The 22489-nt window shown below is 37.7% G+C and overlaps 2 protein-coding genes across 2 annotated transcripts; both read left to right on the top strand.

Annotated features, from left to right (window-relative positions):
- The first annotated feature begins 2157 nt into the window (after nt 1-2157).
- ankrd10b (ankyrin repeat domain 10b) lies at nt 2158-17780 on the top strand. Its single transcript, XM_041056688.1, has 6 exons — nt 2158-2705; nt 3547-3699; nt 4825-4916; nt 13923-14188; nt 14712-14819; nt 17120-17780. Exons 1-6 carry the CDS (start codon nt 2508-2510, stop codon nt 17350-17352), a joined length of 1050 nt encoding a protein of 349 aa, XP_040912622.1. The 5' UTR covers nt 2158-2507; the 3' UTR covers nt 17353-17780.
- A 628-nt stretch (nt 17781-18408) lies between these two features.
- On the top strand, nt 18409-22228 carry ube2al (ubiquitin conjugating enzyme E2 A, like). Its single transcript, XM_041058041.1, has 6 exons — nt 18409-18585; nt 20158-20238; nt 20343-20368; nt 20922-21011; nt 21094-21182; nt 21391-22228. Exons 1-6 carry the CDS (start codon nt 18542-18544, stop codon nt 21517-21519), a joined length of 459 nt encoding a protein of 152 aa, XP_040913975.1. The 5' UTR covers nt 18409-18541; the 3' UTR covers nt 21520-22228.
- Nucleotides 22229-22489: the final 261 nt, after the last annotated feature.

The following is a 22489-nucleotide window of genomic DNA, read 5'->3' on the forward strand; positions in this document are numbered from 1 at the left end:
TGTAACATTAGTAGCACTTACACATTAATGCATTACTAGTTATAATCCTGTAAAATGATATGCATTACCTTAAAATTGACCAGTTTGCAATGAGTACTTTACTTGTGGTATTTTAGGTATATTTTGATAACAACAACAAGAACAGTAATAATGTTATAAAAGAATAAAGTGAATATTTACATTTGAAGTTATATTCATCAGTTGTTCAGAAACTCAAAGAAGTGGGCTGTTGTTGTTGCTCTGGTGTTTGCTGGATGTGTAACATTAATGACGTCTGTTCCCTTTGTCTGTGTAGCTGAATAATTCAACTTACTGAAGATGTCAATGAAGCCTGCCAAATTAAAATATCTGGTTGTGTCACATCTGGATCTGAGACTGTTCCTGGAGTGACCCATATGATCTAGTTTGAACTGATGAGGACTGATACTGACCCCTGTACCTGGCTTCTTATGGTTCATTGTCACTACCTCATCCAGTAATGGTGACCTGCTGTGGTCAACATCTCCCTCCAGTGTGCAGAAATAACACTTCACCAAGACAGGTATGCATACCAAAATGGTTTGCCATATATGAAGTTGACTTGATGACTCATGTGCAATGCAAGGGTTATATGTACACACACAAAAAAATAATTTAACAAATTACATCAAAGATAAGAAAAAGAAAAAATCAAATATTCTGGCATCACCACCTGTTTTAATCCCATGAGTCTTACTTGCGTTTGTCCAGTTCTTGTCACATACCTCCATCTTGTGGTAAAGAAGAAACATAGCATGAAATGCTTAAAAAATACAGTCATTACCATTTCAGTTCACATTGACTTAAAAGTTACTCTGTGTGACTTAAGACAATAGTAAATATTTTTTCAGTGTCACTGAGATGAATCTGACTGTAAATGGATTATGGGCTCCAGATGACACTAACTCAAAAGTAATTAATACTTAATAGAGACTATCTACTACCTCATCCCTATGAAAAAATAGATGCTGAGCCAAAGTTGTGAGACTATTTTCCTGGTGGAACTGGTGTTCAGTATAAAGCAAAGCTGTAATGGTTGATTAAATCCAAAATTAGAGGCACAGATACAGTGGGATTACAACACCTTTTTTTTTTTTAATGGCAAGGAGGATTACAGTGGACACAGGAGGGAAAAAAAAGATATATCACAAGTTATGGACCCACAGGTTTGGCATTACTACTTTTAATGAAGAAACATGTAAATGGCAGAAATGATTGGTCTGTTATGGCCAGAAAATAACTGAAATGACTATACTGTGAGCACAGGACTGATATAAAGAAGATCTTACATCTAAATTTTGACACAGTGAACCTCAGCAAAACCAGTGTTCATAATAAGGAACATATAGTTCCTTACAGTGGGAACTGCTTTATTACATCCACTGATACTGTATTTTAGTGATGCACATTCACAAATAAAATTTGCCGGGCCTCTTGTTCTTTTTTTTTTTTTTTAACACTGTAACCTTGATTATAACCTTAATGGAGATTATTATTCTACTTATTTATTGTAGGACTGTTGTATTAGTTTTACTATTACTAGTTTTACTACTATTAGGAAATATAGGGAAGTCACAGACTGCCCCTCACACGCTCCTCAGTCACCAATACATCCAGTCTTTTAAGGGCAGTCAGCACGACTTTTGAAACTCAGGTGATCAGTTCCAAGAGCATTTGAGCTTCATATTGCGTGTCTTAATATATGTACATATCTGTGACAATAAATGTCATTCCACATATCACATATGATAATCTTATTTTTAATTTAATTTAATTTTTGTTTTTTTTTTACATCACGTTTACCATTTCTGAAACTATAATACAAATCGACTACATGCAAACACTGGCTTACATTGTGACATTTATTCAGAATACGCCTGATTTCATATTTTCATTTACGTTAAGCCCCGCCGTCATGCAGCGATTGTAACTAGGCAGCCGTTGCTAGGCACCTTTGAAGCGCTTTGGCAGATTTCTTGTTTTCATGGGAGTCAGCCGGAAACGTCAATCAGGAGACGGAAGCGGCATTTTCAAACCAGCCAGCTGCGGCTGATAAAATATACATCAACAGTTGATATTTAATCCGCAAAATCCAACTTGAAATGAGACGCCGGCATATGGCTATTTTCCAGAGGAAGTAAGAAGCAGAGTAAATCGAACTCGGAAAAATACCAGTAGAAAGTACTCCGTCGTTTTTTTTATTTTTGGCGGGGTGACTTCAACCAGTAGAAGCGGTGGAGAGTCGGGAATGTGAATTCCAGTCCGGAGTTTGCGACTCACTCGGCGTTTCTTAAGTTTCACTTCGGCGCGTGCTCTGCCCCGTCTGGTCTGCTTTGTGTTGTTAGGCAGAAAGACGCACCAGCCAGGGTGGCGTGTGTCCTGATTCACAGGCACCCCATCAGCGACTAGAATCAAACGTTAGTCACGCGTATTGTCGCCTGTTCAGAAGTAGTTAGCTGCCATTGATCGTTTTGCTCCGTTTTGCAACAATGTCGGTGGGAGTGGAGTCTGGATTCTCGAGCGAGGAGGTCTTAAACAGCCGCTTCCCTCTCCATCGGGCGTGCAGGGATGGAGATGTCGGTGCCTTGTGCTCCCTCCTTCAGTGCACCTCAAACCCGACTGACCTCACCGTGGAGGACACCTTCTACGGCTGGACGCCCATACACTGGGCCTCACATTTCGGAAAGGTAGCTCGCAAGCTTTGTGTTTGACTGGCCGGGTTTCTGTAACTGCACATTTCGGAGAAACAGTGTCCAGAACGAGTGCCAGCGCTCTCCGACATAAGCCTCGTCTCGGCCATTTCCTGATGTTAACTGCTAGCTGATGAGACTAAAGAGCAGCCATCGTTAACTGGAGTCAGACAATGGGCTATTAGCGTTAAACTGTTACTGTTCTCCAGCTAGAACTAGCTATTTGTTTTTACAATAAAATACAGGTAAGGTCTTGTGAGTAAAAGCTTACACTAAGCGGGAAAATATTAACATTAACCTAGTGGCCGGTAGATGACAAAGAAACTGCAGCGTTACAAAAAAAAAAATAAAACATTTACGTCGGCTAACTTAATCAAAACGCCGTCTGTATCAGTAAACGCTTAACCTTAAAATAATTCAACACCAGTTGGTTGGTTTATCATGTTTTATGTACCTCTGTGGGCTTTATTTTTGAGAATGTGGCACATTGAAAGCAACTTTCAAGGCAACTTTAAACGTTGATGACTCATTTGTAAAGAACTGTGTATTCACCTCGCCTAAACACGCAGGCATATTTGTGCTAAGATTTGTTTTTACACTAACTGCACTTCGGAAAGGGCAGGCCTACAGTTTGCAGAGACATTGGATGCATGCCCAAAGAAAGAAACATAAGGGCTGAGGATAAAAGGCTGGATATTGAGTTACATTTTTGCCTCCTAACCTCCTGGTACTATACTTGTTTCTACCTGCCCAGTGTCTTCTTCGAAAGCAATGAATGACTCACGGGACATGTTATAGTCTGTCTGACTTTCTATGCATCGCCCTTGTTTCTACACAGTTGGAGTGTGTGATGCGTCTGGTTCAGGTGGGCTGTGGTGTGAATGCGGTGACCTCCAGGTTTGCACAGACGCCCACTCACATTGCTGCATTTGGGGGCCACCCTGAGTGCTTGTTATGGCTACTCCAAGCTGGTGCAGATATTAACAGACAGGTATTGCACCCGATGCACACTCAACACATGCCTGCACACTGTACATCAGAAAATTGAATAGTTTGGTTGGGTCTTTGAAAATCACCCAACAAGTCAAGAGAGTTCCTAATAATTTTCCATGTTGACATTTCCCAAAGAGAATCATGTGAACATGATCTTTCACAAAGTATACTGACTGCGCTACAAGGAAAACAGCCCATCTCAAAATTACATATGATTCAGCATTGACAGTGAATCACCTTTACATTAAAAAAAATTAAAAGGTATACTGACAGAGGTACAAATGTGTGAGTAAAAAGAGCAGAGCTGTGTGAGCGGTGGAGCTCAGTCTGATCCCATCAAGGAGGATCATTCTAACTTGGGGTCACGACCCTCACAGTGTATTGTTACTACTTACCCCTCCACTTGACCTATTTTCAGATAATGTGTGTCTGCCACATTTTCTGTGACTGTTATGCTTTTTACCCGTCATGTCCTTACCTCCTCATGTATTTTCATGCACAGACTCAGGCACTGGGGCTATATTTTATGCTGCGCTGCACTGTTGAGAGAAATCAGATTAGTAGGTCACAATGACATAACGTGTTGTCGTCATCATGAGACACACTACTAACAATTGGCTCTGAATTTGCTCAGCGTATGTTGAAATAAACACCTGGGGTAAATCTTGGATTTTTGAACTTCTCTCTTTTGTTCTTATAATAATTTGTCCTGGCTGTTGTTGGGATAGTGGAAAAGTGTAGTATGTGAGCACAGTCCACATTGCATTGTAGTTAGACACAGCCCTCTTGGTGTATGTTTTTTTTTTTTTTCCCTTCTCTTCCATCTGCACTCTTAATGTGTAACCGTCAATGTGTGTGGGTGGTGAAGCCTGGGTGAAAAGTTCAGGCTCTGCCCTGCAGAGTTACACCCTCTTATCATTCCTGGAGTTTGTTTTCTAACTGCGGAAATGTAAAAGATTTAAAATTTGTATATGAAATGTATATGTATTTGATTTAAAAACTTAATCATGCATATATTTTAGTATATGAAACTGAAAAGTATTTGGGTTCGTAATACTGTTCTTGTGCAAAGCGTAGTCATCCTTTTCTGTGTGTATAACTGCAGTCTTTTGTCATCACATAGGACTATGTGGGCGAGACGCCCATCCACAAGGCTGCTCGTGCGGGCAGTCTGGAGTGTATCAACGCTCTCTTGATTCAGGGAGCGAAAGCTGAGTAAGTCCTGTGATCAGTCCTGTGTCCACATTTCTTTTTCCTCTGTACTATCCAACCTCTCAGTTACACCTTTGCAAGGGATCACCACCAAACTCAGATCAGAGCAGTGATGAACTTTAAATACTGGATTTAGGTGCAGATTCCAGAATGTTGCAGATAAGAAAGTTAGAGAATCTGCAAACTAACTTTAAAGGTCTGAACAAATCTTGACGTAAACTTTTAAGTAATTTGGAACATTACATTTTTGAGACAATGGCTGTCTCACACATACCCAGCCAGAAAGAAGCTGCTCTAGTATAGTAACTTAACCGTAAATAAATTTGAGCTGTATACTGTATGTCGCTGTAAACAGCCCTGTTGATACTGTCAGAAATTGAGTATACACACTGTACATCTCTACATAAGATCGAACTGAGTACAGAATTAGTCCTTTGAAGTTATATGTTTAATTCTGGTGGTAAAATTGTACACCCAAAAAAATGTGGAAAACATTTACATCTCCCAGCATGTTTTAAGTCATGAGCTGATGGTGTTGCAGTTTCTTAAATAGTGAGGAATTTTAACTAGAAAGTTGAGTCCTAGTTAGCTTGTGACAGTTTCTGTTACAGAATGATAAACTGTGGCTGAAATACTGAAAACAGTTTGATCATGAGATGCTTTGTTAGGTAGTATAAGAATTGATGGTGCTCCCTTGAAAATGTGACACATTTTGTTATTCCTTGAAATTGTTGTTTATCATTGCAACAATTCACATTAAGTTGCCCTCTGTGTGTAATAATATTAGCTACAGACATACTGAGCTCATAGAGAATAATTCTTAAGTTCCTTACATTCACTTTCAGCAGACACATTTATATTACCTTTGTGATTTGAGGTAGAGCTGTGTTTGAATAAAAGTTGATTATTAACTTGGCACGGTGCCTTTGATGTTAATTAACACCTGTAAATCCAGCAGGATTATTATTCAAACATGAGGACAACTTAATGTAAAGGTTGTTAAACTGTTTTTAGCCTAGTAGGCCATATTGCATGATCTTTGTTAAATCTAGAGTGTGGTTTTCTTTGTTAACATTTGTTTTGGTTAGTGTCTTACATAAACAGCTTGACTGGATGACCAAATGCACATTGCCTCTTTTTCTGAAGCCATTTTTACTGTCAGGAAGAAAAGATTATATTTCTGTTGCATAGAATGAAACTGTATAGATCACATGATACTGTTTTCATGCTTCACGTTTTTGGGAGACTTCACACAAACTGCAAAACCAAATTTCCTAGTCTTGTTGAGACCTTTGTTACTTTTATGTGTCGTTTGACTTGAAGAATACAATGAATGATATTGGTAAATATTATAAGATAAAAATAGGTAAATATGGATCATGAGACAATAAATGTTACAGTTTTAATTTATCCAGCCCAGATCTCCCTGTTATATTATAGTATTTTAGGATTTGGTTGTAATGCTCAGCTACACCTTTATAGTTGGCAGCTGCTTTTGTGCTTTGTCAGAATTATTCCATTTATAGAAAATGTTATTGTTGGTTTAACTCAGCAATGAATAAAGGCATAAGAGACACAGCTCGTCTTTCGTCTTTCCTAAATTTAGATCCAAGACCTCCAGGGAGGTGAAACATAATTGTGGAATTCTTTTCTTATTCTTTTCTTATTTTAACAATAGATCTACCAGTTAAGATGGTAGACTGACCACTGACTGGTTCATTCTAAATTATTAATGCTTTATTTGCAGTTTCATTTTTTGCAGCAAAGCTTTATGACTTTTTTTTCTGATCCCATTGAAGTCGAAAAATCCAAATCAACCAGGGAGTTGACAGATGCACAGTTTGTGTGTAACCTTTGTGTGTTTTTGTGCCATCATTAGAGAAAATGGTCATTACATGGTCAAATACATTGGAGTTCATGATATATGCCATAGTTATTAGGCACATGTTAGCATGAGAGGAAAAGGCATTTGTATTTGATAATAATAAACAAAGTCTGACACTGGTACTGTTTACTTTGGGCGTCTAGTTACCTCTGGTTTCAAAAAGGAATGCAAACGACGCTAACACACCCTTTTAAAGGTTGAAGCACAAATGTATAATCTCTTCCTCATAGTTTTAGAGACTGATGTCCCCTAAGAACAACAGGCGCCAACTAAAAGTGAAGAAATTACAAAAAAAATGTAATGGATGAACATTGACCCTGGCAAACGAGTCAGTTCAAGTCAGACGTTCAATCCAGGTTGATGAGCTTTTTTTCTAAAACTTAACTTTCCATGGCATCAGAAACACCTGGTTGCTTTGGCTATTTCAGCAAATTAAATGCAATGCTTTAGTGCAGACATTTTTAATAATTGCTTCATTTCTTGTTGTCATCATTCAATGTGCATTTGGTTATCAGCTGATGAGTAATATTTATGATGAAAATGATATGTGATTTTTCCCCCCCTGCAGATTACAGATATTGTGTTTAGTTTAGTTTACTATTAGTAATTTTTTTTAAAGTTATTACAGAAATGTAGTGGGGCACAACTAGGAGGGAACTCAGGTGGGAATGAGGCTCATGACAAGCTAACTTTAGACCTTAAACCCCCCCCCCCCCCCCAAAAAACCTGAAGCTGAAAATAATTTTAAAACCAAGTATATCTTGTATATCTTGATTTTCCAATCAAAATGAAATAAAGAGTCTATAAATATATAAACATATCACCAAAACAGAAATATAGGCCATTTCGAGAATTCATATTTTATTGCTTGTGTAATGTAGAATATTTTGTGTTGCACAGTAAAAAACACTTTGGAATATAATTTTATGATTATTATGTGTACATTATTTCAAATGTGTTTTTGAAAAAAAAATACATAACATTTAAACATTTGAAAAATTTTTAATTAAAACATTTATTTAAAGAAGTAATAATGAAGTAGTTTAGAAATTGATATTTCCTCATAACCGATCATAATCCTAAATACATCTCTAATTACTATCTTGTTTTAATGTTTTTTAGTAGTAGCATAAATGCAAGACTCATTTAGATAAATAGGGTTGTAGATTTGCCTTTACAGCTGTTACAACCTGTTTTTGATTTGCCATAAAATTTCAGCAAATCCACAATATTAATAATAAATTATAGTTTATTTTTAACTTCATGAATATTGTGCCTGTAATTAGTTTTTTCCTGGTGAGTCTTTCCTTCATTCCAGGCTAAAACCTGGAACAGATTTTAGGAACATCCCTTTTCAAGGTAACATGAACATTTTACATGCTCTCAATTTTCCTTCTAAGATCTCTGCCATTTTTCTGGCCATATGTGTGTGGTGGGTTCTGTCATCAGTTGACTATGAAGTTCTGTGCTGCCATCCACAGCAAAAATCTGAAAAAAAAAAACAGTTTACAGTGGAGCCTGTTGCAATGTAATAGCTGAAGCTACAAAGGAAATAAGTCTTTCTCTCTGCTAGTAATGAGGGTGAATGCCAGGCAGAAAGAATTCTGGCATTCACCCACTGACTCACTGACAAATGCACACAGACACACTATAATGGAGTCTTTTTTTCCTCCATTATTTCATAAGATGAACTCCAGGGAAGTTTTCTCATTTATATTTTTTTAATGTCCAGTGGAGTCATTCATATGACTCTTATGTCAACATCATTGGTCATGTTTCCAAATCTTTACCCTTTAACCTTTAACAGTGATGTTACTATATTTATGGCTTTGTACAAGCATGATTTTCCGTGTCTGTGTTCCATTAATGATATGGACACTGGGCGCTAAACTTTGTTGTTGAAATAGATTTTTTTTTTTTTTGCTTGAATTCTCCTCTGCTTACAGTTTTGCTTGTGGACTCCCCTTGCAAAGATTCTTGAGTTAAGGGGCCTCTGCTCTTCTGTTCAAACACTTTGTGTCCCCTCATGCCACCTTGCTTCTCCTGTGTCCTTGGAATATATTTTAGAACACTTTGCTGCCAGGACTTTGGCACATTTTGCTGCCAGGACTTTTCTTTGGCACACTTTGCTGCTCTTCTTTGCTCTGGCATACTCGGCCCATAGCTTGTGGAAGAAAAAAACGAGGTGGAGTAGAAGGGAGGAGAAATCGCATTAAATGGAGTCATCTCTGATTCATTAGATAGAACAGCTAGTGAACCATCTCTCACCATCTGCCTCTGTTACTGATTCAACACACCCAGTTGTCCTGAACAGCTGCTGATAAAGGCTGACTGTGGCTCTGGACACGTCACATAACTACAGGCCACAGAGGATCAAATTATCGGCCAACAGCACCTGATGGCTGACTGTGGGCTTGAGGAGATCAGGGGCCTGATATCTGATCTGTTTTGAAATATCTGAATGCATTTCATAATCTAAAATATGAGCTAAAGCTTTCACCCTCAGAGGCTTTTATACATTTACATGAAACATTGGCTATACAGAATTGCTGGAGCTTTTTACTATACCAGTCATGGTTGGAAACCACTTGAGGAAATCTGTGTTCAGTGGATTACATCTCCCCATTTCCTATAGCCCGCCCATCTTCATTCACTCATTTTCTTACAAACTCTTCTACTGCAGAGCCTTGGTTCTGGACAGAGGGACTAATGTTGTTGACTGACAGAAGAGGGAAGAGTTCTTACCCTCATGCGATGCATATCTTTGTCCCATTAGATATTGAGTATAGCTTTTCATTGGGACAGCAGGGTCACTTCTGAGTTATGTTAGTTGGGAAAGACTGGAACATTCTTTCCGTCTTCTTGTGGTCCACTCTGAATGAAAAAACCTCTCACTTGCCCATTTTCTCTTCTCATATCTCCATATAATCCTAATGAGGCTAAATTCTCTTGTTGAATTCCTTGTTCCTGGTTCTTGTATCTAAGTTAAATCTGTTACAACATAAGACCTCACATATTTTAAAAATTTTCCCACACAAAACATAAAAAAAATTAAAAGCCACTGGACTTAATGGGACCAAAACAGACTTAACTTTTACCTTTTGCAACAATATTTAGCAATACTTTTCCATGGGACCCACCTCGAAATGTAATGTAGGTCAGTTCAAACAACCTTAAATATATATATATATATATATATATAAAGACCTTTTTCTAATTTGCTGAACTAATTTGCTGATTTTCAAAAGTTTACTAAAACAGGCTTTGTCATTATTATTGTCAGTATTTTTTTTTTTTTTTTTTTTTTTTTGTCATGAGCCTCAAAGTGTTAGGGTGGTCCATTAGAAAGCTATCAGCAGGTAGGGCAGTGTTTAGAGGCTGCTGGTGATGAGAGTAGTGCAGACAGAGGCTTAGAGCAGCTGAGTGAGATGGGTTAGATCTGCATAACATCATGTACTGAATTATTCACTGTTTAATGCTAACACTCATCCTGTTGCAATGGTTATTCACTGTCATTTCACTGTACCAAATATTTTTACTTTATACACAGAAATGTTTTATTTTGTATGTCACAGTATTAACCCTATACAGTATCATAGTCTGTTTTGACATCTAATCTTTGTCACCTTTTCCTTTATGAAAGTGACAATAAGTTACAAAAAAAAGTTTTCTATACTGTTAACAGAAACAGAACCGTACGTCTTAATGTTTTGCAGCCATTGAATTGGAAATGACTTGGTTTTTTCAAGTAATCCTAGAAAGGGGGAGAATAGACACTGCTGAGTCTGCCCCGTTCCCTGGGATAGCCGCACTGTTGTGGCATTGAGTGTTCTCACTATCGCTTCCTATCTACACACTGGCAAACTGTTGAGGTATTTCTTGCGGTGATTGGTTTTAATGCTAGGTTTTTTATGAATCAAAACTAAAGTTTTAGACCTGCATGCTTTGCTTATTATCCATGATTGTTCCTGTATCTAGTCTTTTGTTTTTATTTTATGATTTGTTTTTGATTTTGTGAACTAACCATAGGAGCCTTTTATATGGACAGGTTTAATCACGTGAGTCCCATGTCAACATGTAGCATGATAATAGGCTGCCTCTGGAAGGTTAGACGATAGTTAGAGAAGATACATATTGTGTGCTTAGGACGGAAAAGCAAAGCATACCAGGCATTTACAAAGAATTAACGCTTCCTTTTTAAATTTCCATATTAAACCCGGGTTAATTAGTGTTATCCACACTTATCCATTTTGTTGGTTCAGTGCATACTGTAGATGTCAGGTCTCATCAAAGGAATAGCTGTTTAATTTTTTTTGGTTATTATAAAGGGATTATTGCGTTTAATTTATCCAGGGGTCATTTAATAATTAAAGTGAAAAGAAGGTCAAAGAAAAATTTTAATTGTGAAAGAAGGAAAGGAAACAAATTAATGTTGGAAGTTAAGCTACAGAATAGAATAAAGGTTATGGAAAAAACTTTGGGATTTACTGAAGAAATGTGCTGAGGATTTTCATTTGATTTGAGTCAGTTATTTAAGGTGGTTCAGATGCTCATGGGTACTTTGGGTCAGATTGTCTAGCTTGTCTTTTTGTCTATTCAAAACACAAAAAATGTGCGTTTTAAAAAAACATCTGCTGTTGTAATGCTACAGCACTTGAAAATCAACATGACTGAAATAAGACTGTATGAGTTTCTGCAATGGCTTATTTGTCAATAAACATGAGACTTTTACTCCCTAAAATGAGGGGACTTCATAGTCGCCATGAGTATCATATTTCTAAGTGCTTAAAAGTTGAACTTAAGCATGAGTTGCAGAGGCAGGAAGGCTGTGGTAGGACTTGATCTGAGGGCAGCACACATTAACCGCTGCACTTCCTGTGGACAAATGGAAAGAATTTCAACAAATGTAGCTGACAGTGTCTGATTATTGCTTAAAGGATAAAAGAATACAGAAAATTCCTTAAAGTGATTTAGTTTATGATAATGTTTTATTTACTGATACCACTGGTCTGTACTTTAAATACTAAAATTTCTATTCCTTAGAGTGAGACCGATGCTTCTACCTTATCACAAAATTGTTTTCAGGATAAATGTAATCTCTTGGAAAAATCCCTTGGAAGCGTTAATTTTGAAGGGGACGGGTAATGTGCAACAAGATATTGTGTGGTTTTTTTTTGTTTGTTTTTTTTTTTACTTTTTTGTTTGTTTTTTAAATCTTCAATTCTTTAAAAATGTTATTCATGTGCACTAGTTCTTGAAATGTTCCTTTTTTGCACAACTGTTTAGAGAAAAATGCAGAGAAAGAACAAGTTGTAAACAAAATGAATGATCAAACAGCAGCAGTGCGTCTAAAATGCTGTCTCACTGTGTGGAAGGCAGTGTCACATGGTTTTAGCAATGTAAACAAAAATAGTAGAATAAAACAGAATAGAATAAAACAAGTGTTTAGCCTTGTAGTTCTTAAAATATCCATTAACTATGCTGTTTTACTTACTGCAGATAGATATTACTTATTCTTATTAGTGTATTTTATGTATATAAAATAGTCTACTGATGGAGAAGCTTTAATTTCTTTTTCTTCACATTTTAAATTATAAGTTCCTGGATGTGGGCCAGGAGTCCCAGTTCTTTGACAAAGACATATCTGTTTGCTTTGAGAACTCATTTTGCAGTGTGATGACATTTAGGCGCAGAACAAGTACAGTATTGTTTTGTAACTGGCCAATGGATAGGAGGAAAAATCTCATCATTAAGCTTAACAGGCATCTATTGGCTAGTGGAATATTTCTATGTCTCAAGAGCTGACTAGCAGCTGTGTTTCTGCACATTAATTAAAACAGAGGCAGGAAAATTTGTTATCATTCTGTATCTTCCAATTTATTAACTAAATAACTGGAGCAAGAACCTACAAAAGAGTTTATTGTTATGTTGTGTTTTAATTGCATTGATGACACTAGTGGTTTATTGTGGTTTTATGGTCCAGTGAAATTGCTTCCATACTGTTGTACCATGTACAAGTCTGAAATCTACGACACAGCACTGTTTGCTCATTCATTATTTCTCAGAGAATCACCATATTCCTGCTGCAACTGGATATGATTAACACAAAACTGTATGTGCACAGACTCAAATGTCTCTGACAGTAGCACAGACGTTTCTCTTATTTTTTTAGCATCTTGCTGTATTTTCTTGAAATAAGATGAAGACTAGGTCTTGATAGTTTCACCTTCTCAGAAGACGACATCTGGATTTCTTTTGCTTGATGGCTGCATTTGGTTCTTCTTTCATTCTCCCTAATAACCACTCATTTTGTGGCGTTTCCTCTGAAGATACAGGTCCGTTGCATCCTGGCCTACTTTGGATCAAGAACATCTGAATCTCTTACTTGTTTGGAAGATTTCTACAATCTTGCTTTGACAGGATCTGTTGTGTGGCTTTTCTTTTTTTCTTTTTCAAACATACATGTAAACCTTATAAAACTTTCACACAATGTCTTCATATATATCAAGCATTCATATACACAGATGCACTTGCTCACTTAATGCAGCACACATTTGGTAAATGTCAAAACCATGAGCTGGAATTTTGATGCGTGATTGCAGAAATCTTTGGCACAAATCCTTGAGCATTATCACCGGTGGAAATGAGAGGTGACCGCAACTTTCAGTCCTTTGCAAAACCCCCCCATGGTGTCACATTTGTCAAGCTCTTTACATCATCTGTGGAAATTTTGGATTTTCCTTTGGATTCAGTCATCCTGTCAGATTAGATTTTCAGGTACTCATTAGAATGAACATACCTTCAGATGTCTTAATCATGTCCTTTTGCAGCAGGTATATTTATTGGAAACTGTTTCAAGAGTTAAGTTCTATGGAAGATTCAGATGATCCAAAAGGGATCAATCGTCATCTCTCATGAAGATGACGAAGACGATGTGAGGGGGTAGAGCAGCACAGGCTATTTCTATACATCTGTATGTCTGTCTGTGTGTGTATTTGCTTAATGAGTCTGTGTGTGCGTGCCTGTGTGTGTGCGTTTGGGCGTGTCTTATTCTGTTTGTTTTTTATTTGTGTAAATCAAACGTACAGTACGTGTTTCTAACACTCCTTCTTCCCGTTGTGCAGTATGAGGAATGCCAGTGGGCTGACTGCTGCTGACCTGGCCCACGCCCAGGGATTCCAGGAGTGCGCTGAGATTCTCTCCAATGCCCAGAACTTCCAACAAAACATGGCTCAGTCCCATAACGGGGTTTTTCTGAATGGCATGACCCAGAATGGGGGCCACGCTCACCCCACCATCCAGGGACGCAGCTTCTTGAATGGCGTGCCCAACAGAAAGAGGTCATTCGATGGCATGGAAGTGAACCCAGTGAAGAAGGCTAGACCTAACGGTAGGTCTCTAAGCCACTCAAATATGTTTTTAGACATTTTGGATTTTAATGTCTTTGCAAGGAAGATGACAGTGGTATTTTCAAGCTTGAACATGTACTATTAGCTTGGACTGCTGGACTTCCTGTAATGCTTGTCAGTTACTTAAGATATAGCTTATTCGTAGGACAAAAGCACATCATTTTGAGGCAAGAGATAGGACAGCTCAATGTGGGCTGTGTCTAACGTCATATATAAAAAGCTAAAATGTCTGTTCACGGATTCTATGTGTATATATGTTTATTTGAGTTAGCATAAACAGGTGGAAACATTTAAGGAAAAAATCCTGTTTGAATTTAATTTCTAAAGGAAACACCTTTAAAATGGATGCAGGAAGAACAAGAGGAGCGTGCCATTGTGGCATAGTTTTCAGCAGACTGGTTCACTGTATTGTTGGCATGTTTCAAGAAAATGAAAGCTGAAACTGAAGTTCCAAGTTTCAAATATCGGTCATAGCTTCATTTTGGATGCATCTCTCTCTCTTAGGTCTGGGCATGCCATCTGAAGTGCTGAATGGGAATGGGCCACTGGGTGGTGCTGGAGAGACCCAGACGGAGAGCATGAACGTGGAGTTGGCAACAACTGTAACCTCAGGTGGGCCAGGACCCTTTGCATTTGGGCAGAATGGGTTTGCACCACCTCAAGGGCCGGGGCCTATGGATGAGTGTGAGGACCGGGGGGGACAGAACAGGTCGAGCCCTGCAACTAAAGAGCTGGAGCTCATCACTGTGGCATCAATGCAGACCCCCTGTCGCTGCACCAACTCTTATGCCTACCTGTAGAGAGGGCTTGTGTGTTTAGTAACACACTCTAATGTTTCCATTTGTGCAGTGTATCTTTTTGTTATGGCTTGGCAATTTTTATTTTGCATAATACATGAATAATGCAATACATTTGATTTGGTGGTAAGCTACATTTGAAAGATGTATAGCAGTGTGTGTGCTGTATTTTATACATTTCCATGTACCTGATCATGCTGAGATGGATAAAAGTACTAAGAGTTCTTTGTTATACAGTTATATTTGATGTATTTGTCCACTTACACATACAATTGTTGTGTATTCTTTATTTTTTAGGTTGATAAGAAAAAGGTGAGTTTTGTTTTGCACAACTATACAACAACATCTTAGATAACACAAAATTATTAGCATTCCCTTGGTGTGGTTGCATCACGAGTGCAAATGAAGTTCATACTGGCTTAATGGGGAAAAATTAGTCTTGGTCACGTTTCAAATCAGTCTGAAGTGTTGAATCAGTCTGAAAATTACACTTTGTTCTGTTATAGTGTAGGAAAAGGTGCAACATTATTGGTCACCTGCAGATTCTGTCATTGGCCTTGTGCTGGAAACATCAGTGAATTTCAGTAACATTTCTTTTTGACTTATTCACTGTCTTTTGGACTGGCTAAAGATGTAATATGCTCATATAACAGGTTAGAAAAAGTTTAATGTTACTCTATAATTCTATTAAGAGGTGTCTACAAGAGTACCATTAGTTTACTAATGAAATGTAAAATCTAAATGTCGATTAGAGGGTTTTCTGTAGGAACATGTTTTTCCCCCAGCTGAGTTTAATAAATCAAGCGTTTCCAATTTTTAAAGATTTGATTGACGAAGACATTTACGTAGAAGTTGATATGGTATGCCTAAGCAGTCTTTGATATACACTGAGGAAACTGCCACCATGTACTAGATGATGCTGTCTGAAATTTAAGAATTACCTTATGCCAAAGCATATCCCAACATGAATGTAGCTTATAAAGTATAAATGGTTCACTGTGCAGCTTTTTTTTGTAGTTTGTAGGTGTCGTGTATTAAGACATAGAGATCCATGGGCTTGGAATTCTGTTGTTACTCTGCAATTCCTTTGTGTTTGTTTTGGCTGTGTGTTTTATTGATTCTACAAGTATGGTGAATGTTTACTGTGTGCGTGTTAGCTAAGTTTTTTTTGAAGAAACCAGCAGGGCTTGCACATCTGTATGTTATATAATAATACCCAGTCTGATTTTGAAATTGGTAGTTAGGAATAAATAGTACTGCTCAAGAAAATTAGCATGGATTTCTACACTTTGCAAAAAGCCTTATTTCTTGAGCTGTATTGAATATTTAGAACAATAATCTAATGTACATCATTTTCTTTTATAGCTAGTGGTAAAGGAATTTCTTTCTGTATTTTGTAGTACTATTTCGTGTTAAAGGTGTGTTGTTTTACATGCCAGATTTGAGTATACAGTCCTTCAGTTTGGAGCTTTCAGTTCTCAGTGATTGTGTGAAATCATTAAATGTTGATACATTTTATGAATGTGACTGTGGTGGCCTTTGTTCTCTTGATGTATTCTCGTGCATTTGTCAAGTCCTGGCCTTATGGCAGTGTGGAAAAAGTGGAATAATTATCAGATTAATGTAAACATGAAAATAATTTCACTAGACTAAACGTTTCCAATTTAAATCACCCCTGCTTTCTGTTGGGCTGTGGATTATGGCATACCAACATGTCTGGAAGACTTAAGATTTTCCTGACTTAGTGTAATAGCTTAAATACCATTGCGGAACTAGGCCACTGTGTCATTCAGCACTGTATGCTGAAGCAACCACAGATCAGGATGTGACCTATTTAAAATAAGGTCTCAGGTCAGTAGTTGCTGGATTACATAAGACTCGGCAGTGCATTTTGCAATTCACTGATCAACTTGTGTGATCAACTGTGTTGAAATGTGGTCACAAAATGACTTAGCTAGCTGATCATATGACCTTTGTTGATAGTTGTGCAAAACAAAAATCAGTCCAGTGTTTTTTTTTTTATCTGCCCGTACTGGCATTTATTTAGGAGAAAAGCAGGAAAATGGTCACAAATTAATTATTCATATACCCTCTGACTGTCTGTCTCATTTCCAGTGGCAGGTGAGAGACACTGTGAGGATCTTTCCTTAAATGGTCACATTCAACCACAGCTTCCATTTGGGTATGACCCAACAGCAGAAATCCTCCATGACCAACACATCTACAGTGACTCACCTGAGATCAACAGCACTGCAGGCAGCCAGATGGAGCACCAGAAGTCTGTGAAAGCAGAGCAGCTGTATGACCATGCCCTCTTCAGCACCATGCTTCTTTACCATGGATCATAAAGTACAAAGGATCCAGTTAGCAGGCCGTCCTTTTTGCCTGAATCTCATGTAAGCCTAAACAAGCATTCATCTGCCTTAAAGCCATTGAGTGGTCCAGGTATTCATTCATTTATTATTTGTTGTTGTAAAGGGCAGGCCCATTGTTGTGGATGGATCTGAAATCTGTAACTGATAAAGTTGATTAAAAAGTGGATATTGGTTTGTGTTGTTAGAGAGAAACTGTTGGTTTCGCTTATGAAAGTTTGGTTCATCTGAAAATAGCCTTATTCTGATATACACTAAAGTAGGCATCTGTATTGAACCACTGCCAATACTTAAATTTTGTTTGTCTCAACTAGAACTGGGGTGAGCCCCCCTCTAGACCTTAATAAAGACAAGGCAAGTGCATCACATGTCACTCATTAATAATTAAACAGAGGTTTGCAAAAGTTAAAGTTTGATCAGTCTTTGTTTTTGACTGCTTCGTATGAACATATAACTTATGAAATATATCCATATCCTGTAATAAATAATACATATCTTTTGTTGGCTGAACAGGAAATGTTTAAGATACTTGGTATTTAAGACGCTTCCAAACATCAAGTCTGAAAACTTAAAGCCAAAGCAATTTTATGAAGGGCTCAATATGTATATGACCAAGCGTGTTATAGCCCATTTTATCCCGTATACTGATATGGCTTCTCCACTCCAGCCTCACGTGTAGGAGCACAGCTGTGGCCGTGTACCCTGCTAACAGTCACCTGTCACAGGGAGCGACCTTCATCGCAGCGGCGCTGCACAAACATCACGTCACTGCAGCCACGCCACGTGACTGACGACGCCCTCAACGGGAACAGGGGTGAAAATAGATTCTTCTAAATAAAAGAACGTAGTACATACTCGCATCTTACTGGTGTATAACCAGATCCATTCAGATAATATTTTGCGATCTCTAGACCGTAGGCTCGTACAGTTATTCTCATAAATTATTTATTTGTATAACGTGGCACTCGCAAATCTCCCCCACCTTCCATGACATGGTATCACCCAGTAAACCTCGCTGGGCTAACCAGAGAATCAGGATTATCGAGAGAAAAAGTCGAGCTACCGTAGGGGTGTCTAATAACCTTTTAAAACAACATAAGTTGTTCATAAAATAAGCTTCTGTTAACGTGTCGGTGTTGTTAGTACGTCTTTCACAAGTTAAAATATGTCAACCCCCGCCAGAAGAAGACTTATGAGAGATTTTAAACGGTGAGTTGATGGTCAGAAATTATGCCAATGATGTTGGTTAGCTATGATTTGTCAAAAACAGCTAGCATTAGCTTACCTTACATTAGCTTATCATTGCTAGCAAGTTTTTTTTACTTTAAACATATTGATTGGTCACCCCCACGGTTAAATATAGTCTTGACGCGAACACCGTGTTGTTATCTTGTGCATTGATGAACCTGAAACATTGAAGTGAATGGATGTTAATTTAGTAGAGGCGCTTCGCCCGTAGCTAGAAGCTAACAGTGCTATCGATAGCAGGTTGGTTCAGTAGAAGCACTGTCACCGTTTACGGCTGCTACCCAGCTTTTTAAATCAGATAGCATTTAAATTTCCGTGACAAGTGGCCGGTTGACTATTTTGTCTTTGGTCAAAGTACATAAGATGCAACTTATAACATGTTGATTCAATCCTGCCGTTTTTAAACGTTATCGTCTATGTGAACGTTGCTAACCAACATCAACGTTAGCTGTGAGAAATCCATACGGAAGTTTGGTAGGTGTAAGGTCGGTAACTATGGGCAGATTTACTCTGAAACAGAATTTAATGTTGTAAATTATAACGTTATAAATGATTATTCTGAAATCGCTAACGAATATATTGTGTTGATCGTGAGAAAAACAACACAAAGCCATGTCGGAAGCCACTGTGATTATCGGAATGTATTTCTGGAGTCAGCATCAGACTGTCTCGTTCTTCTAGCGGTCACAGAACACTTTCTCCACCGAAAACGGGGCGGATTTTTTTTTTTTTTTTTACCTAGAAGTCAATCTGCACTGTCTGCCACTATGAGCAAATATATCCCTCCATATTTAAATTTAAATGAGCTTGGTCACTTCATTGTCTTCAAACAGGTTTTCATTCCAGCAGCTTCAGATTCCTCAGATTTTGTATTTTAAGTTCTGACAGGACTCTGACCTGCAGGGGTTTAGACAGGTCTTTCCAAGTATTGGGAGTGGTGTGGAGCGCAGCTAATATACACATGGTCTGGTTTAAGCCAGTATGTGTGAATGTGGGAAATTATTGTAATTAAGAGTTTATAGTTCAAACCAAATATTTCCTGGTAAGTTATTGAAACCTTTCACAAGCTTTTATAATCCATTTTTTAAAATGCAGATTAAAGTAGCTGACAGATTAAAGCTGACAGTATCAGAATTAGGCAGATATGTGTAAAGTTTGTTGCTAATTGTGTAAGAAATTAAAGTTATAGTTTCCACTCTTTAAAAAAGTGTTATATTTAGCTTACACATAAGTGTGATATAACCAAAAATACTAAACATCACCTGGGTCAAATGTGTTAATTGCACAACCATGCTGAGAAAGCAATCAAGTTGATTTTTTAATGTGGCAAATGAGTCTGCTTACTCTGGACAGAAGTCCACTGTTCCTGCCACCAGCCAGGTCAGTAGGTAGTTATATGAAATATGGTTGAGGCTAAATGTTTAAAGAGGGTTTCACTTTGTTGTCTGGCTGAAGAAGTCTAGTTTCCTGCTGATGAATTATTGTTTCAAGGTCCTGTTATAACCCTTTTTCTTTCATTTTATGGTTATGAAGGCTACAAGAGGATCCTCCAGCTGGTGTTAGTGGTGCCCCATCTGAAAACAACATCATGGTGTGGAATGCAGTCATATTTGGGTAAGACATTGATATACAATCAGTGGGCAATAGTACAAATCTAGTGAGTTTTTGTGTGAAGTGTGAAATTAATAACAGAATACCCGTTTTTCTCTACCCCGCAGCCCTGAAGGAACTCCTTTTGAGGATGGTAAGTATCTTGCTGTGTTCCGGACTTATTTTGTGTAGTAAGAGATAATGTCTCTGCCTCACACGCTTAACATGCTGAACATAATAATTTTACTACATTCAAACTCTCTGTTTAGAATGTCTACATAGATACCAGTTCCTAAACAACCCACTCATCTTTTGTTTTTTTCTATTGTGTAATTTTCCTAAAGTTACACTCAGATTCGCACAAATCTAATTTGAAGTATCTCATGAAAGTTAAGTAATAGGAAACACATTGTTATAACTTGATTTATTTTGAACTAAGCATTACAAATAAGGTATTTTAGTTATCAGAAGCTACCATCCTGTATATAGCCTAGCATTTTGTTCTTTCCTCTTTGAACATCCTTCTTCATGAGTTTTGTTGTAGTTGTTAAACCTGTAATATGAAACCTTTCATGGTGAGAGAGGAGTTTTGTTCAGGGTAGGGCAAGTTACTTTTTCTGCCTTAAAATATTCCTCACCTGAACCTGACAGCCAAGATTAATTGCTAATTGCAAAAATATTTTTTTTGTCTTCCGTCTTTGTTACAGGTACATTTAAACTGATTGTAGAGTTCACAGAAGAATACCCCAACAAACCCCCCACAGTGCGATTTGTGTCAAAGATGTTTCATCCAAATGGTACGAATATTGTCTTATATACTGGCACAGCAAATTGTTAGTGATATTTGTGGGTAGTGTATAACTGTGTTTTTATCCACAGTCTATGCAGACGGCAGTATATGTTTGGACATCCTACAGAATCGTTGGAGTCCCACCTATGATGTATCCTCTATTCTTACATCTATTCAGGTAAGGAGTGTCGATATGTCGTTTTACTTTCTAGTATAACCAAAAGTAAAATTAATAAGCCAAATGTATTCACTTTACAGTGGTATCAAAGTGAAAAAGAATTGCACTTACAATTTCTGTTTTTAGTCTCTAGTTTTTAGTTTTTAGAAAACCCTAAATAACTAAACCTTGGTCCTTAGTCTCTAATACTTGGTCTCTTTTCCCTCAGTCTCTGCTTGATGAACCAAACCCCAACAGTCCAGCCAACAGTCAGGCAGCCCAGCTCTACCAGGAGAACAAGCGGGAGTACGAGAAGCGTGTGTCTGCCATCGTAGAACAAAGCTGGAGAGACAGTTGACCTGACAATCTTGATAGCTGCTCTCTCCATTGTAAAGCTGTGTGTGCTGCAAGTTTTAGTGGAGTACCTCTTAATTTTTGGGCCCCCCAAACTTTTTGATTTTAAGCTTTTATGCACTTTACCTTAAACTTCCCTTCATAGAATGTTTTTTTTCTTTCTTACCCGCAAGGAGGGATTTATTTTTTCTATACTATCCCCCTTTTCCAGTCCATCAGGGGAAATGTGCTGAATCTTGCCTTGATGTTTTGTCAATATGGACTTGTGGGCCATTACCCAAAAATTCTGGTGTGTTCTAACTTGCTGTAACAACTCCCCATGACTTATTATGTTAAATGTCTTGGAGGGTGTATCAGTTAAGCCATGGTTCCTCTTCTGTTGTGACCCTGATCTGTTCTGTAAAGTCTGTTTTCACAAGGCAGTTTGTCTGGGCTCCAGTGTGATCACCCCACCTTTCCTTGGGAGAATGAGCAGCCTGAGCATCACGGACTACAACTAAATCAGACATTTTCACACCATGTCTTTTGCTGTGTTGTGAACTCTGTTACATGCATGACAGTAAGAGTGTATTCACGTTCCTGTTCAGTACTCATGTATATAAGAAACCTGCAACTGAATTTATGTACAGATTTTGCACTGGTCGTCTCCCATGTCATTTTTTTCAGCACTTGTAAATAAAAAAAAAGGCCAATTCATCCTTATGTGGTAAGTTTTTTTTGGGGGGTAATTGTAAATGCAAATTAAATATTTGACTTAAAAATTACTTTTCTTGCTCTGATAGGACTCATGTCTCAATTTATCTAAGACTGATGTTCCAAGAAGACCTACAAATCAACCAGTGGCACAGCCCATAAGGTAAGCCATGGTTTTATTTGATCTTGTAAAGGTAATAATGTGTTACATTATGGTGTAACATGACAGTTAAATCCTTGATATAGTAACATGACTTTTTGTTCAGGCCAAAGTGATCATA

The sequence above is a fragment of the Toxotes jaculatrix genome, chromosome 15, assembly GCF_017976425.1.
Source record: "Toxotes jaculatrix isolate fToxJac2 chromosome 15, fToxJac2.pri, whole genome shotgun sequence".
NCBI lineage: Eukaryota > Metazoa > Chordata > Actinopteri > Toxotidae > Toxotes > Toxotes jaculatrix.

What these genes read in the sequence shown, in the direction of transcription:
- ankrd10b (XM_041056688.1), top strand. Translation starts at nt 2,508, where the DNA reads ATGTCGGTGGGAGTGGAGTCTGGATTCTCGAGCGAGGAGGTCTTAAAC. An exon ending in GGGCCTCACATTTCGGAAAG is followed by an intron (nt 2,706 to 3,546) that starts GTAGCTCGCAAG and finishes GTTTCTACACAG; the next exon opens with TTGGAGTGTGTGATGCGTCT. An exon ending in ATTCAGGGAGCGAAAGCTGA is followed by an intron (nt 4,917 to 13,922) that starts GTAAGTCCTGTG and finishes CCCGTTGTGCAG; the next exon opens with TATGAGGAATGCCAGTGGGC.
- ube2al (XM_041058041.1), top strand. Translation starts at nt 18,542, where the DNA reads ATGTCAACCCCCGCCAGAAGAAGACTTATGAGAGATTTTAAACG. An exon ending in TGGAATGCAGTCATATTTGG is followed by an intron (nt 20,239 to 20,342) that starts GTAAGACATTGA and finishes TCTACCCCGCAG; the next exon opens with CCCTGAAGGAACTCCTTTTG. An exon ending in AGGAACTCCTTTTGAGGATG is followed by an intron (nt 20,369 to 20,921) that starts GTAAGTATCTTG and finishes TCTTTGTTACAG; the next exon opens with GTACATTTAAACTGATTGTA.